This window comes from Lissotriton helveticus, chromosome 5_1 (assembly GCF_964261635.1).
Source record: "Lissotriton helveticus chromosome 5_1, aLisHel1.1, whole genome shotgun sequence".
In the NCBI taxonomy this organism is placed as follows: Eukaryota; Metazoa; Chordata; class Amphibia; order Caudata; family Salamandridae; genus Lissotriton; species Lissotriton helveticus.
Window position 1 is genome coordinate 1,097,384,365 of NC_136065.1, and position 16,804 is coordinate 1,097,401,168.

Here is a 16,804-nt window from a genome sequence, read left to right on the forward strand (position 1 = left end):
TGTCTCCCTTACGGTCAACCATGGATTGATCTGTTTGTGGCTGAGACGAGTGCTCTATGTCAGAGAATGTGCTCTCTTATTTAATCTCCAAGTGTATGGGGGAAGGATGTCCTGTCAATTTCCTGGCCTTGAGAATTTCTGAATGCCTTTCCCCTTTCCTCTAAATGCCAGGGATTTTCGGAAACTTCACAGTGAGTGAGGCAGAATGTTGGTTGTGGTGTCTTGTTTGCCAAGAGATCAGTTGCACCCATTACAACTAGCATGCTGTCCTCTTTGAATCATTCCAGTCTTCCCATCCCTACTACTGTTTCCGTCTCTGTGTCAGTCAAATCTCAGCCATCTTTGCCAGGTGCTTGGTTCTTGAAAGGTTTGCATTAGACGTTAGGGGGTGATCAACTAGTGTGGTTTTATGAATTCAACAGTCTAGAAGACATGAAATGCAAGAAGAGTTACTCTAGGCACTGGTGACTTTGAAAAGTGATCTACAGACAATTCTAGTCTAATTCTGGATATCTTAAGAGATGGGTTTTGCTAGGCTTAGCAGTTTCCATTCTTAAGAGCCAGGAGGCAGCAATTACAGTTTTAGAACAAGTAAAGCATCCCTCTTCCTCAACACTAAATAAATGGATTTGTTTTGCTATAACTTCAGCTACCAAACAAAGGGGCATATTAGCAAGAAATAGCGATATTTAACACTAAATGGGCTTCCAGCGCATTTTTTTTATCGCTGCCTATCGCTGGATATGTTAGCGGAGAAAACATGCTATTAGCAACGTTTTTCTCCATTGTGCTAAAATATCCAGCGATAGTGGCAAAATGCGTGAATATCGCTGGAAATCCAGCGATATTCACGCATTAATGCCAATGGGGACTTAACCTGAAAATCCACCTCCCAGTCATGTTTTTAGCAGGCGTTAGATTATCGCTCTGCCTGCCTTGCTAATAGGCAATAGCTGTGTTAGCGACTGCTTTCAGTCGCTAACAGTTTGGGTATGCCCACTTTGCATGTCATTAGCAATAAATATTGCTGACATGCAAAACGGGCCCCAAACCGGTCGCTATCGCCTAAAAGCTGTCACTAACTGCTGTTAGCGGCAGCTTGCTAAAAGGGCGATAAAAATATCACCGCTAAAGCGGCGATATGGCCCTTGCTAATATGCCCCAAAGTGTGTTCACTTGCCGGGTAGAAACCAGAGCTGCTTTACGAGAGGCATACCCACTTCATGGGCGGAATTTAAAGAAGCACATCTGAGAGACATATACATGCTGAAAAATCGGCTTCCATTTAACAGTTTCTGTTTCCTTATCAATTGTAGGTGGGGAGAAAAGGAGATTATTTGGGGGATTTGGCGACTCATGTAGTGAGTGCTGGCACCTCACGATTTCAATTGCTTTCGTTAATCTCATTCATAAACTCAGCATCCAGAGATTGTTGTGGTAAAACACAGATCCACCACTAACTCAACATCTCCCAGCCCGCTTAATCTCTTACGCCCAGCCCTTCCCATAGACTCATGCAAGGGTCAGTCTTCAGAACCTTATGTCTCACTGACTTACTCAACTCCGTCAATGCCACTTCTTATTAAGGTGATGTCTTACCCTCACGCTATATATTAAAGTTCTCTCTGGGGATACTCCCTCACCCCTAGTCACTGTTGTCAATGCTTCCCTCACTCAAGGCATCATCTCAGAAGCTCATACGAAAGGCCAGATACTTACACTCCTAAAGAAACGTACACTAGATCCTAACAACCTCGCCATCTTCCGGCTCATCACTCACCTATCATTCGTCACAAAATCATTGAAAAAGCAGGCTATATTTATCTCAAAGATCACTTCAGTGATAACCATCTTGTGCACGTCAATCAGCCTGGCTTCAGATTACACTTCAGCACAGAGATCTCTACCTAAGACATTGTAGGCTATGCTCTCTTGACCACAGATGAAGATGAGCCCTGCCTCCTGATATTTCTGGACCTCTCAGCTACCTTCAACACAGTTGACCAATCCACACTCATATGCACCTCGGGTCTAGAAAAAGATACAGAGTTGGCCTTTGCCAAGGTAGCACACTGGGCGAGATGAAATTTGGGGCCCTCACTGCTCGCTAAGAAAATGAGGCAGTGAGGAGCCCTTTAAGGGTTCAGAGGTTAGCCCCTGGTTGATTGCTTCAGAGTAGTGACTGGCCTCTGAACACATCCCTGCACCCCCCCCACTCACCTAAATTATGCACAGATTAGCATCTCCCACTGGTGCCAAGTTGTTTGTTGGAGGGGGCTAATAAATAGTGTGTGTTAGCAGGGTGTGAGAGGAGATGGGAGTGCAAGAAAGCAGTGGGTTGTTGAAACCAGTGCTTGCAGCACTGGAGCCATGTGACAAGGACTCTGCTGTCTACATAACCTTAATGCTGACAGCTTCTTGCGCCCCTCTGAAAATGTGTACTCTATGCCCGGGCCCAGCTCACCCATTTCAAAGGGACACCTCCAGTTCCCAAAAGATCCCTATCACCTGTGGAGTGCTCAAGGGCCCCATCCTGTTTCCTTTCACTTTCAAATGCTACATGTAGCAGCTTTGCGCTCTTCTTACAGATAATAGCATCTTGCCTCACCAATGTTGTGATTATACACAACTAAACTTGAAAGTCTACTCTGCTTCAGCCAACTAATGCCTCAAATACTGCCTGCACATTATACAGACCTGAATGTCCAGTGGCTAACTAAAGCTCAAACCAACCAAAACAAAATTCATGTTATTTGCCAATAAAAACAAATAAGAAAAAGTACAAACTTGACTCAATGACACAAAAAACTTGGTAAATTTGAACTCCCAACTTTCAACGAATGTCAAGTTACTTGGATTCACCCTGGCCACCAACCTCACCTGAAAGGCACATTGTCAAAAACTCAAAGACTACCCAGTACCAGCTCTCTTGCCTAAAGAAAAGGAAACTGTTTCTTTCAGAAAGTGACTTTAGAACTGCTGCTGTTCAAGCCCATGTATTCTTGCATCTGGATGGTGGTAATGCCATGTCTCACGGCCTTCCAGACTCCATCTTGGCATCCCCTAATGGTATCCTACATTCTACAGCACGTCTCAGAAGAAATATGGTCACCTCATACCATCTCGATGGTACTCCATTGGCTCCCCTTGCTGGCTTGCACCATTCGTCAAAACCAGCTGCATCGTTTACAGAACCACCATAACCAACACCCCACTCATTTTGCAAACAAGGTCACGATCTTTGGTGGTTCCCGGCACACCCGCAGCCAAGACAGAATCATACTGCTGACTAAGTAATGCAAACACGAAAAAGCAAGGGAGCAGGCTTTTTCAGTCTATGCACCCAGCCAGGATCTGGAACAACATCTTTATATCCCTCAGGAGCGCACCAATCCTGCGCCAATTTAGAAAAGAGCTGATGGCTGAACTGTACATCGCAATGCATTAACCATCCACAACCCAGCTATATCTCCTATCACACGCATTCATGCTTATTACCCCGAGTCTGGGTCTTCCTCGCCACACTCCTGAACCCCCACCCACTGAAAGGGCAATACATGATCAAGTAGTGGGGGCTAAACTTTCGAAACGTTTTTAGGTTTCGCTGGAGGGCGGAGCTCTTAGCTCCGCCTCCAGAGAAATCTCTTGATTCCAGTAAGGAAAATGGAATACGCCCCCCTGTCCCATTGGCTAGCTCCATAAATGGAGGCTAGCCATTGGAACAGAGATCTGTCCGTCAAGGCCGGACCAGATTCGGGGGCGTTCCCGAGATTTTTTCCCAGGGCGGAGTTACGTTTTTTCCCGTTCCCTCCCCTTTCACTGAAAGTCTGTCCATTCCCGCCCCCTCCGTGTGCCTTTCCGCCCCCCCTCGCTGTCCTGTGCACGTTTCCCGCCGTCCGTGTCCTCTCCCGCCCCCTCCCGCCGTCCGTGTCCTCTCCCGCCCCCTCCCGCCGTCCGTGTCCTCTCCCGCCCCCTCCCGCCGTCCGTGTCCACTCCCGCCCCCTCCCGCCCCCTCCCGCCGTCCGTGTCCACTCCCGCCCCCTCCCGCCGTCCGTGTCCACTCCCGCCCCCTCCCGCCGTCCGTGTCCACTCCCGCCCCCTCCCGCCGTCCGTGTCCTCTCCCGCCCCCAGGGGCGTAACACAAGCCCCCGCAACCCCTGCGTTGCGGGGGGGCCTCGCGCTCCTAATACATTGATGACGGAATGGTGCGGGCCCGGCCGGGGCCCATGAGGCTGGCAGTAGAATGGTGCGGGCCCGTGAGCGAGGCTAGCAGCAGGAATGGTGGTGCGGGGCCACGGCCGGACCCGGGGCCCATGAGGCTGGCAGCAGAATGGTGCGGGGCCCGTGAGCGAGCGAGGCTGGCAGCAGGAATGGTGGTCGGGGCCCCAGCCGGGGCCCGTGTGGCTGGCAGCGGCTGAGCGGCTCTGCTGACTGCTGCTCTCTGCCTCTTGATTTGAGCCTGCCCTGCCTGACTGGAATCAATGGTGGGGAGGGGGGGGGGGGGGCAGCGGACTTAGTCCTGGGCGCTGGCGGGCTGGCAATGCAGCAGGCACTCCAGGCAGAATGGTGCGGTGCGGTGCGGGCAGCGGGCCCCCGTGGCGTGTGAGCAGCTGAGGCTGAGCGCCGGTGTTCTACTGCTACTGATTTGAGCTAGTGTCTAGCTAGTGCGCTGTGCACTAATGGTGCGGGGCCCCGTCTGGGGCCCGAGAGTGAGGTTGGCTGGCAGCAGCTGAGCTGCAGCAGCACCGCACTGCAAGAATGTGCGGGTCCCGGCCGACGCCCGTCCGTGAGTGGCTGCGGCTGGCACTGCCACTGACTGGCAGCACTGCAGGAATGGTGGGCCGAGGCTGGCAGCAGGCTGCAGAACTGGACTGGCTGGCTGCAGGAAATGAATGGTGCCGGCGGGGCCCCAGCCGGGCCGGAGTGTGTGTGAGACAATCCGGATAGATTATTTGCAGCAGGAATGGTGCCCGCCGCCCGTGAGGCTCGGCTCCCTGCTGCCTCTTGAAGTGTTGTTGAGAGCCACTGCAGCCTGAGGATTAAATGAATGGTGCGTGCGGGGTCCCTGCCGGGGCCCCTGAAATTGATACAAATGGGTAGGCGGGCCCGGCCGGGTGACACGGTGTGTGACTACTAGTAGTAGTAGTCTTAATGGTGGTGGGTGGATCAATGGCGGCGGGACAGGGTTGTTTACTCCTCACTCTCCAAGTCCTGCTGACTTTCACTTTCCTTTCCGCCCGGCCTTCCGGGACGCGTATGCGCACCGCAGGGACACTGGGCAGGGGGGGGCTGGCTGGTGACCAATGGCCTAATTACGTTTGTTAGGGGGCAGGGACAACACATGCGCATTGCGCAATGAGCTAATCAAGACACACGCAATACGCCCGTTACTGAGTGTAAGGTGTGCCATCAGGTGCGCGCAGCAGAAGACAAAGGAAGCCACGCTGACCGTTGATGCTCAGGTCAGGACTTATCACCATCGGGGCCTTTATTTGCAAATTGCAAATTGCATTCATTTAAATTGCCCGGCCCCTTCCACCTGGCTAGCCTTGAGGCTTGCGCTGCCCCCCGCCTCCCCTCTCAGCTGCCCTGCCTGCCTTCTGCCCATCCGCGCCTCCAGCTCGCCTTGCGACGCCAGGCCCAGCAGGCCCCCAGTCCTCTAAGATCAGGTGAGTGCATTCTCCAGCTCTGCGTGTTAAGGCACTTCAAACGTACTGTGTAACGCACGCTCATCATGTATCAGTTTTGTTCCTATTGTGAAGCGCTCGCCTTACACGGCATGATGTCTCGTCACTTTATTTATGCGTTTTTGAGCGCGGACTTTACGGTAAAGTCCGCGCTCAAAAACGCATAAATAAATAAATCAAGTGACGAGTCATCATGCAGCCCACCACTACTCTCTTAATGCTGCTGCAATCCATCCACTTAGGTTGCCCCTCTCTGTTGCTGGTAAATTAAATAAGCAATATAAATGGCATTGGAACTTGTGAGCAGCAAGCACATACCCCTTTCTACAACGGCCCCCCTCCACCCGTGGATTCCACTTGGCATTCTGGTAGTGGTAGTTTTATTTGTTTGCATGATACAAGTACCAGAATGCAATGAAAGTTTAGGTGTTACTGTGCCTGGCTTGGGGCAGTATAATCCGTTTGGGTGGCATTTTCTACTGGTGTGGGTGGCAGGTGTAGGTAAGGTTCTGTGCTGGGGGGAGAGGTTGCACGGCAGAGTAAGACTTGAGGGATTCTGGGCAGGGGTGCGTCTTTGATGAGGATTATTGGGCACAAGATGATTGTAAACCGGCCCTTATGCTTATACACGAGTAAAATGAGTTTGAAGTTCAGCTACATCAGAAATGAGCCTGCACACCGAGAGAACCTGGCAATCCCATTAAATGTCCCTCATCTTGGTATCGTCCTTTAGCAGCCCTTAACCCCGCCCCTTAAGCCTTCCTGGTTTTTACAACGTTTGGTGAGTGCCAGACTTCTTTTTAGGTTTCGCTGGAGGGCGGAGCTCTTAGCTCCGCCTCCAGAGAAATCTCTTGATTCCAGTAAGGAAAATGGAATACGCCCCCCTGTCCCATTGGCTAGCTCCATAAATGGAGGCTAGCCATTGGAACAGAGATCTGTCCGTCAAGGCCGGACCAGATTCGGGGGCGTTCCCGAGATTTTTTCCCAGGGCGGAGTTACGTTTTTTCCCGTTCCCTCCCCTTTCACTGAAAGTCTGTCCATTCCCGCCCCCTCCGTGTGCCTTTCCGCCCCCCCTCGCTGTCCTGTGCACGTTTCCCGCCGTCCGTGTCCTCTCCCGCCCCCTCCCGCCGTCCGTGTCCTCTCCCGCCCCCTCCCGCCGTCCGTGTCCACTCCCGCCCCCTCCCGCCGTCCGTGTCCTCTCCCGCCCCCTCCCGCCGTCCGTGTCCACTCCCGCCCCCTCCCGCCGTCCGTGTCCTCTCCCGCCCCCTCCCGCCGTCCGTGTCCTCTCCCGCCCCCTGTGTCCTCGTAGGTGCTTGTTGATAAATTGCACGGTGTGGAAGCTGGTCAGCTGACTTCCTGCACTGCGGCCCAGAGCTCCGGTAACGAAGGGAACAGAGGGCTTTGCGTATAGTTTGAGTCTGTCTTGAAGAGCCGAGCAATCCATTTCGCAGGCAGCTATGAAGTTGCTGGTCGTATTCCCGTTGGTGTTAGCAGCAGGTAAGGGCCCTAGTTTTTCGGATACACCCGAAAAATACAAATGCCCCTAACTCTTAACGCATTGCACAATCCCTCCCGTATTAGGAGGCTCGGTGGTGGTGTTTGGGGATGTTGAGAGGGAGGAATCTTTACTGTATGAGAGATAGATAGCATTGACCTCTCATCCTGGCTATAGAAAGGGAGAATCAATTTGTTTACGGGGCGTTGGGGTATCCTGGTAATGTGGAGTTGGAAAGAGGATGACTAGATCTTGAAACTCAGGATCCCCCCGAAAGTAGACTCCTATTTTTTTTTTTAAAAAATAGGAATTTAACCGTGCGTAGGTATCTCTTTATTAGTCTTGTATGCTCAAACGTCACTCTAAAATAATCGCCTACTTTTACTTCTACTCCTCCCGTACAATCGGTGTGTGCACGCGCACTACTAATTTTCAAACAAGTTTACCTATGACAGGACCTTATTCCTTTGGTGGGATCATTAACCGAGGATCCACCAGAGCCGTTCCTGTACTGCTTTAAATGGGCTGATGCAGTCTGTTTTAAGAGATGACCTACGTTCCATACTAGAGCCACACCCGTGGAAGTCAAATGCTCCCTCCCTCTTTTAAAATAATAAGATCTGTATTTGAAGTTGCTAAAATCACCGTAGCAAGCTTCTGAAAACCAATACGGCCTCGTGAAATATGGGACATCTGGTCACTCTCATTCATTGCAGTTTTATATAGCGCGGACATTGACCAAAGGTGTCCGAGTGCTTTACAATAGCGCCATAACCTTAACAAGCATTTACAATGCAACGGTTTCGCCTTTGGAAAAGTTTGAGCTATTGGCATTGTAAATGACAACATTTGTATTTGTGTTGGTTTTGAAAACAGATAAATAAATGGCATTGTCCTTTACATTGCCAATCGCTCTAACTTTTCCAAAGGCGAAACCGTTGCATTGTAAATGCTTGTTTGTATGCTGATCAGCGAGGTCTCATCCAGTGAGAAAACTGTCGTAAACCCCACCCCCTCCATATGCAAGCGAGGAAAATGCAGACGTCTGTATCATGCATGGTTCCTTATTTCCACGAGGTGGCGCTCACGTGATGGTGTTGAACCCACCCGGACTTCCTATAATGAAAAGGGTGTCCAAATGTTGTCGTCCCAATAAAAAGGCTTACTTTTCAATTGACAAGAGCGCCTTCTTTTTGTAACTCTGTGCTCAGATTGCTGCATGCCAGGGACATATTGCAGATATTGCAGGCAGTAATGTAATTTATTTTTGAAAGCATGTCTTTGCATCAACATGGAACACCCAAAAATGAGCGCGCAGACTGGAAAAAATATATGATCTCTAGGCATTGAGAAGTTTTGCTGAAAGAGGGGTGTGCGACTCGCGCCTGTGACGCGTACTTCAAAGGAGCAAACTTGAACTGAAAGCGCACTCTCTAAAAACAAAACTGCATGATTAAACCAAATGACATAGCGCAATTAGGTTTTCACATTTCAAAACATTTTTGCAAAAATCCTTGTTTCAATCTTTTTTTGTTTGTTGCTAAAGCTCTCTATTTATCAACAAATCACTTTCATTATTTATCAATGGTTTGGCACAGTTTCATTTAATAGCTGCTGACCTAATGAATTTACAGGACATCACTACTTCACTTATGTTTCTTATTTTTTCCATCACTAGTGATTTTAAATCTGTCATTTGCTGCAAATACCAAGTGGCCACTTTGTATTTTTGTTTCTCTGTGTTCAGCCTCTGTGTTCTACCTAAACACGTGTTTGAATTATGCATATGGGAATAACAATGTAAAGCAACAGTATGACATGCGGATCAGACTAGGAAAAACCTTCCTAAAATTCAACGCGAATTCACAAGATCAGCAAATATTGGAAGGACTTTTGTCAAAAACATTGGAACAGAAACATTGACACAACCAATAGGTCTCGCCTGCAATGTTTAATGTTTTTTAAGTCATGCTGTACAGCATTGCGGTTGCTGTGCAGAATGTTTAAAAAAAAAAAAAGACACAATGACGGTGGCTCCCACGTCATTTTGTAGGTGCTTGCACGCATTCAACACAAATGCACATGCCTAGAAAAGTGCATGGGCTCTTTTATTTATTTACTCATCTGAGAAGGATCGGTAAATATAGAAAAAAGTGTGCAAGAACCGAGGGTGAAAGTATTTTTTTGTGTGTTTAAAAAAAATAAATGGACCAGTAGTTGTTGGAATAGGTTGGGGGCAGCAGATGCAGCAACCTGGGTGGTGGGGCGAAGCAACAAGGGGGTGTGGCAGATAGGCAACATAAGGAAGAGAATATGGGTGGAATAGAATAGGGTGGAGCGCAGAAGAAGCACACACGGGTGAGAGTGCAACATGAGTGTAGGTGGGGAACAGAAGCACATGGGTGAGAGAGAGTAACGAGAAGGGGGAAAGCACATGAGGGAGACAACTGGAAAACACATGCGCTCTCAAGGAGTGTTAAACAAAAAGAAAAAAAGCCGTTCCCTAAAAGCAAGCAGATGAGGCACAGAAGCCAGTCAGTCAAAGAGATGGTAAAAAGGCTATGCTCAAGAGGAGGGACAACAGAAGGTGGACAGGCTTAAACAAGGAAAGCCATCCATAGCAAGGAAATAAGAGTTACAGTAAATCCAACTAATGGTAAGCAATGGGTGGGCTGCAAGTCCCTGTATATTCATGGTAAGGCCATAATATATCTTTTACAACCAGACAGCTTGTGCTATCTGGTAGGCTCGGCCTAAATATAAAATGATTTATAGAGAAATAGAACTTTGGTAAAAATAGTGGAAAAAGGGTTCTGCATTTTTGTAAACAAAAGAATATTCAACATTACCATTCCCTTGTGAAGAAGGTATGCAGAAAGTACCAGTGCACAATTCAGCCTGAGAGTGTCCTCTAAGTCATCTAAGCCCTTCCAACTCGGCCACCCGCCACCCACCACATTCAAGGTTTCTCAAAGAGTCTGCATAGGGAAGCCCTTTCAGCAAAAATTGAGAATGCCGGTTGGCCACTATGCGATGACCGGCGAGCATTTTTTTAAATTTCCAAATCCAGCCCAACAAACCTGGAGTCCCTGACACACAGGGAGTTTTCTTCCAGTGCAAGGTAGACATCACTTGTTTCTTCCTGTCTGGGACCTACTGTTGATGGCCGTCCTAGTCAGGACACAGTGGATATTACATCTGAAGTCTCGCTCTAAATAGGGTAAACCTTTCAATGTTATGTCCACCACTTGATGCTGGCATTTCCATGAATGTTAGGGTTTTTCATACTCCCAGAGCTGACATTGACAAGAACTGCTTTCCCACGCGCTCTAAATGCCACAGCTGAGAGAGGGGGATAGCTGACAGGGAATCCACCAATTTTTTTGGGGGTTGCCCTTTAACACCTACCTTCCTTTAAGTGACGTTCTTATTCTGTTTAGGACGCAATGCTGCTTAGAAACAAAGACTTTTCACAAACCACTGCAGGGGCCTCAAGCATCCCTGTTGTTTAAATGCGCTCTGGATCAAGGATGCTACTTGTTCAAGGATGTACGACATTACAACGCATGCTTTTACATCGCATGCTTTTACAACACGAGTTTTACAACGCATACCATTACAACGCATAGCGCTTTGGGGTGCTGGATAGTGAATAGTTTAATTTACTATTCCAACTCCAGTCCCCGTGGACACTAGGGAAGGTGTTGGACAGTACATTTAACTTATTCCCTACCCTAGAGCGCCCCCCCCCAGCGCAATGCGTTGTAATGGTTTGCGTTGTAAAAGCTGCGATGTAAAAGCATTGCGTGGTAAAAGTTGCGTTGTAAGTGATGTTTTCCCTTGTTCAATATCGCAGTAAGAATGTCTCAGAAATCAAATTACTTGTACTTTGTTCTTTATAAATAGTGCTGTAGATTAACAGAGAGCAGTATCTCTGCCTTAAACATGGGCCCTAAATAAGAAAAACCACTGCAAACATCAGATGGTAATAGAAAGTACATCTGTTTCTGGAGGAAGCGCCCTTCGCTCAGTCCGCTGAAGGAGTTCCCTCATCTTACATTCAAATGGGGGAGGACCTTCAGTTCAGATTTAGCATTTCCTCCAGAAATCGGTGGATTTAACAGCACCCTCAATTACTGCTGCAGTCTTGAGAAATCTTTACCGATCCCCAACCTAACCCCTATTGTATTGTACTTAAAAAACATTTCACTGACTTGGATTAAAGTGTCAGCAGTACCTTAGAAGTCATTTTACATTCTGCAAAAAAAACTGGTTTCTCTGAAAGGGGGCGGACAGGAGGATCTCTGCGTATAGCAGAGCAAGCAACAAAGTTGAAGGACATGTGACTTGAAACTTGCAGGCCATCAAAGGCTCTCAGCGGCTCCATCTTGAACCTGACCGATGTCCTCAGAGAGTCGGTGTACAGCGAGAAGGGGGTGGCGTGTGGTCAGCTACTGACGACACGGAGTGAGTGCAAAAATAACTCCTCAGCATCTACTTTAGGAATAAACTGACACACACGCCCCAGACCTGCAACCGGGGGTGAAACACTCGAGTTAGTGATTGGTAAGAAGTCTCACCTCTGCTTTGGGTTCTTCCCCTGGTGTTGGAAGATGCTGTGAAGAGAAATGAAACAGAATGAGAATCAAGAGAAGGAGCAGGCCTCGAAAAACCAACAGCACAATGCATGAATCTGAAAGGAGCTGCTTGAGGGATCTTTAAAGAAAATGGCCAAAGTAAGCTTGGCTCCCAAGTTTCATTCGTTTGCAAACTTTTCCCTGTGCACCTTATCCTGCTTATTTATTTATTATTCATCTTCCCAACCGTTATCGCATTTATTTTTGAGTCTTCAAAAAAGGAAGATGGGACATTTTCAACATTTAAATACCATGCTACAACTGTACAGATCCCTCCTTCATGTCAGTTATTTTGTATAAGCTGATCACGCGTAATTGCACTTTTTCAGACAAATAGATTCTTCTTTGCCATATTTACATCCACTTCCCTCCATGCATTTGCTACGGGCCTTACGACACCAGAACTGCTTGACTATAGACTATAGAGAGTGTAAACGCGACCTCATGAGGATGCCTTAAAGGTTCCCTAGTTGAGGTTTATCTATAGTTGGTGCAAAAACCTGAAGTTAATAAAACTCTGGGATACCCCTGAACAAATTCGCATGGTAGACACGCAGGTCCTAAAATCAGCATACTGGCACTAAGTGTCTGAGTGCCAACTCAGAAAGGGTCACCTGGGCCACCTGACTGATAGGTTCCTTGAGATCAAAACTGCCCCGGCATTTGAGCATCACTTGGATACTGTACTCCCCCCCTCCCCACACCACTCTTGCTAAAAGCCTTTACTTAAGGTTCAGGGATGGCTGTTTGACCTTGAGAACTTTTAGCAGCCCCTGGAATACCGGTCAAGCGTCTGTATCGTGCCCAGTATGGGAACTGGGTCCATAGTCATTGGATCACATTTTAATGGAGTATCCTGGTTACCAAGACATACGGCGTAAATGGCTTAAGCCAATTTGCTTGAATCTAGGGTTACACAGTACCAGCTGGCATTGCGCATACTGAGAACAGACACGCTAGAACTCATTGTTTTCTCAGTAAGTCGCTTTCTTCTTAATGTCTGGTTAAGGCGAGAGAAGGTTGTAAGATAAACAGTAGTTGTTTAGTGGTCCCAGTAGAAGCAAACAATTATATGGGTAATTGTTAATGACATTTTAAAGCATATATTCTAAATATTTTTTCTATTTTGACGTGCTATAGGATGTATTTTGACATGTGAGAGATTATTGCTGGTTTCTGTGTTTTATCATGTTTTAACCTATTATTTTTAGGGAAAAAAAATTTCAAATGAAAATTGTACTTGATGTATATTGCATACTTTGAAGGTATGACCTACCGAATAAAGTATTTTGAGTGAGTGAATAGAACCGATTTTTAGTTTTCACAAATGTTCTATAGCAATGGTTCTTACCCTTATGACTTCTGTGGACCTCACCTATTGATTGCTGTAACCCAGGGACCCCCTTCTGAGTTATTACAGGAAGCCGGGGTCCCAAGCCTTACCTTTTTTTATGATTTAAAACTCAAAACAATATACACAAAATTGAAACAAGCATTCATCAAACAAATACAAAAATGATGAAATATTGTACTTAATTGCTGACAAATGTCTAAAAAGGAATCTAAATTTTAATTTAATTATCCATGCTATTGCACTGCTCCCACAAATCAATCAGAGGACACTAACATACATTTTAGCCTCTAATTCCAAATTCCTTCACATTTACAGAACGTTTTAAAATATTAATTTTGCTTCTTTATAAGCAGTCGCTGACCCCCTGAGTGGGCTTTGAGGACCCACAGAAGTCCCAGGACCACAGGTTAAGAACCACTGTTCGATAGCAAAAGTGGGTTATGAAAATTTTGCGTCCCTAAGTAGGATATAGCCTCTCTTACGACTTTCGGAGCATATTCCATAGAAGTGCCTCCAGTGGACCAGAAAGTCATGTCTTCTTCACAGTGTGCGCTCTAAGGTCCCGCTGTCTCAACATTGCATGCAATCTCACCACCAACCTAATAACCCATTCACAATCAGCTCTTAGCCACATACATCACCCATGAGTCATGACAAAATGATGCAAGGACCCACTGCGATCTTCTAGTCATACATATATATTTTAAACATGCAGGAGGATATATGCTCTTCATCAGTGTGCTGGTCCATCTCTTTGCAGACTTACATCCATGCAGGATATTTGAAGCTACAAAGACCTCCTGCAATAACCTTAGGAGCTTCCATCTGCTATTGTAGAGCAGAGTACACCTATCCAACTATATGATGTTTATTGTGTTTAGACTTTTACATTTACAGAAAACAGAACCATTCCAGATAAAACGTCATGGAAAGTCGAAGGACTCCAATAAGTGAGATGGCATCAGGATAGATGATATCTTATGGCACAGACAGAGGTAAAGCTCAAGAGATCAGGGATACCACAGCGGGCCACCATGGTATAGATGTGGACTGCCTTGTTAGCAGATTGAAAGGCTTCCCAACAGGTTAGTTATGTTATGTTATGTTACGTCTATTTATTGTGCGCGCAGCGACTCCAGCCAAGGAGCGTCCCGGCGCAGAGACAAGGTAGCTCGTAACACAACGGGATATAAAAAGAGGCCAGTGAGCAACTAAAACAGGAACAGGGACAGAAAACAGCTAAAACAGGAAGGTTTTTATCGCCTTCCGGAAGGTCAGAAGGTCCTCCAGCAAACGGATTTCAGCAGGCAAGGAGTTCCATGCTGACGCAGCCATTACCCTAAACGAGCGGCCTCCCATGCGGCTAAGCCTGAATCTGGGAACCACCGCAAGGGCCAGACCTTGGGAGCGGAGGCAACGGGCAGGAACATAAAAAGACAAAGAAAATCTGCAAGTTCTGGGTAGTAAGTCAGGTGTTGCCTCAGAAGCACATGGGTTCTGACATGACTTATCTAAATTTCCTTTTTTGGACACTACCTCCAGTTATAATGAACTCCTAATTAAAAGACAACAGCGCTGAGACCAGGATATACTTCTACTGAGACTAAGAGGACATAATGAAATTAAAAAATAATTTGTTCATGACGATTTAAAGAGAATAATATTTAGATCCCGGGTGGACATACCATATTCTTTTCTGCTGTACTCAGGGGAGGAGTTTCCACTTGAACTTCCTGTAATGAAAGGGTAACAGAATTTGTTGAATAAAGTAGTTTCCGGGATCTTTAACCTGGAATTTAATGCCCCACCTTGAGAAAAAAGTCACAGGTACATTTTCTCTCTGCTTTTTAAACACTGAACTGCCCGTGAACTGGCAGCTGGATGCTAGGGTGAGTTTGAAGCCATCCTAGAATAGGTCACATACATGACCAAGTCATGATGCCAAATGTCATCACTAACCCGTACCTTCATATCCTGCCTGGCGGTGAGACTTTCTCTCGAAGGTTGGACTGTGCAGGCTCGGAGATGGCGCCCTCCTGCCACCTGTCCCGGCCATGGAGGTACTTGTTTGGCCTCTTGTGGTGGTCGCTGAAATACAGATCATAAACAGAGATGTGTTATTTTTTTTTTTTTTTTTTTTTTTTTTTTTTTGCAGAGTTTTATATAGCGCGAACTAGACCCGAACCGAATCAGGTATCAGAGCGCTTTACATATTTTCCTGTTACGTTACATGAGTACACACTTTCATTTTAGGCACTGGGAGATTAAGTGATTTGCCCAGAATCACAGGAGGTTTTTTTGGCGTCGTTACCGAGACTCGAACCCAGATCCCCAGGTCGTAGGTCGAGCGCCCTAGCCGTTAGGCCAACTCCTCTCCCTCTCTTATTAACATGGTATGAGATCACTGCGCTCCCCTCGAATAATCACATTGATGAACTACAGTGTTATTATGGAAAAATAAAGTGGCAAAATGGCGCAAGTACTCGGCCAACTTCACGCAATGACTGGGCACTCATGCTTTGAAGAGTGTTTGAACGCCAGGGGCCATATTACATATAGGGAGCAGTTCCCTGTTTGCGCCCTGGTGCACTTTCAAACAGGCGCACCGTGCACAAACAGGGAATGTGTGCCCTATTTAATTGAATGCGCCGCCCTCAGGGTAGTCCTGAACTCTCGCTGTCCTTGGGGCAGCGCATTCAAGTGAAATATTGAGCGGCGGCTTCAAAGATGCTCCATGTTTCACTGTGCAGGCGGCACCCACCTGCACTTTAAAGAGGGGGAGAGATCCCCTTGCAGGTGGGGGCAGTGAGTGCCTGCACCTGCCTGCAAAGGGTTGTATGGGGTCCTTAGGATCCACTAGGCCCGCTCCAGAGGGCTGCCATCAGGGGGCACAATGACAGCTTCTTTACCTCTGTGCCCACATCCATTATACAGAATGAGCGCAGATGTAAAGAGATTCCCTCGTTTGCATGGGGCCACGCCCCCATGCAAATGAGGGAGTGCCCTCTTGAGATAGCGCAACATGTGCGCCAGTGCGATCGTTATAACAACAATTGTCTACGGCCCCTTCTGTAATATCAAAGGGCCCCGGGGGAAGCACAAAGCCAGCGCAAACGCCCGCTGCGACCCAGGGCACTCCTGTAATATGGGCAGAGGTGGCCTGACTGACCACTGCCTGCTCATGTCTTCAAAATCATGGCTTGCCTTCATTCAGCACTTTAATGTGTTCACGGTGACTGCTAGAGGTAGGGAGGGCCATAGACACACTTAAACCCAACAAAGCCCCGGGACCGGACGGATTTACAGTGACCTTTTACAAAAAGTTCCAAACGCAGCTTAAAGACATATTAGTGAGAGTATTCCAGATGTGTGCAGAGAAAGGAAGCATGACAGACTCAATGGCAGAGGCAAACATTATTGTCATCCCCAAAGAAGGGAAGGACCCACAATTCCCACAAAACTATAGGCCAATATCCCTAATAAACGTAGACTGTAAAATCTACGCTAAAGTAATGGCAGCCAGAATAAACGCATACCTACCCACCCTCATACACAAAACACAAGTGGGATACCTGAGAAACAGGCTCTCACAGGATAACACAAGACTGCTCTGCCACCTAATAAACTGCAC

At 47.3% G+C, this 16,804-nt stretch overlaps 1 protein-coding gene across 2 annotated transcripts in view; it reads right to left on the reverse strand.

Moving 5' to 3' along the window:
* COL17A1 (collagen type XVII alpha 1 chain) overlaps positions 1–16,804 on the reverse strand; it is a 190,645-nt gene that overhangs the window by 126,621 nt on the left and 47,220 nt on the right. For both annotated transcript variants that reach the window (XM_078643723.1, XM_078643724.1), the window contains exons 5-7: positions 15,139–15,261; positions 14,859–14,906; positions 11,763–11,798 (exon numbers count right to left, since the gene is read on the reverse strand). In XM_078643723.1, coding sequence (XP_078499849.1) covers positions 11,763–11,798; positions 14,859–14,906; positions 15,139–15,261 — 207 coding nt within the window. The remainder of the gene's footprint in view (positions 1–11,762; positions 11,799–14,858; positions 14,907–15,138; positions 15,262–16,804) is intronic.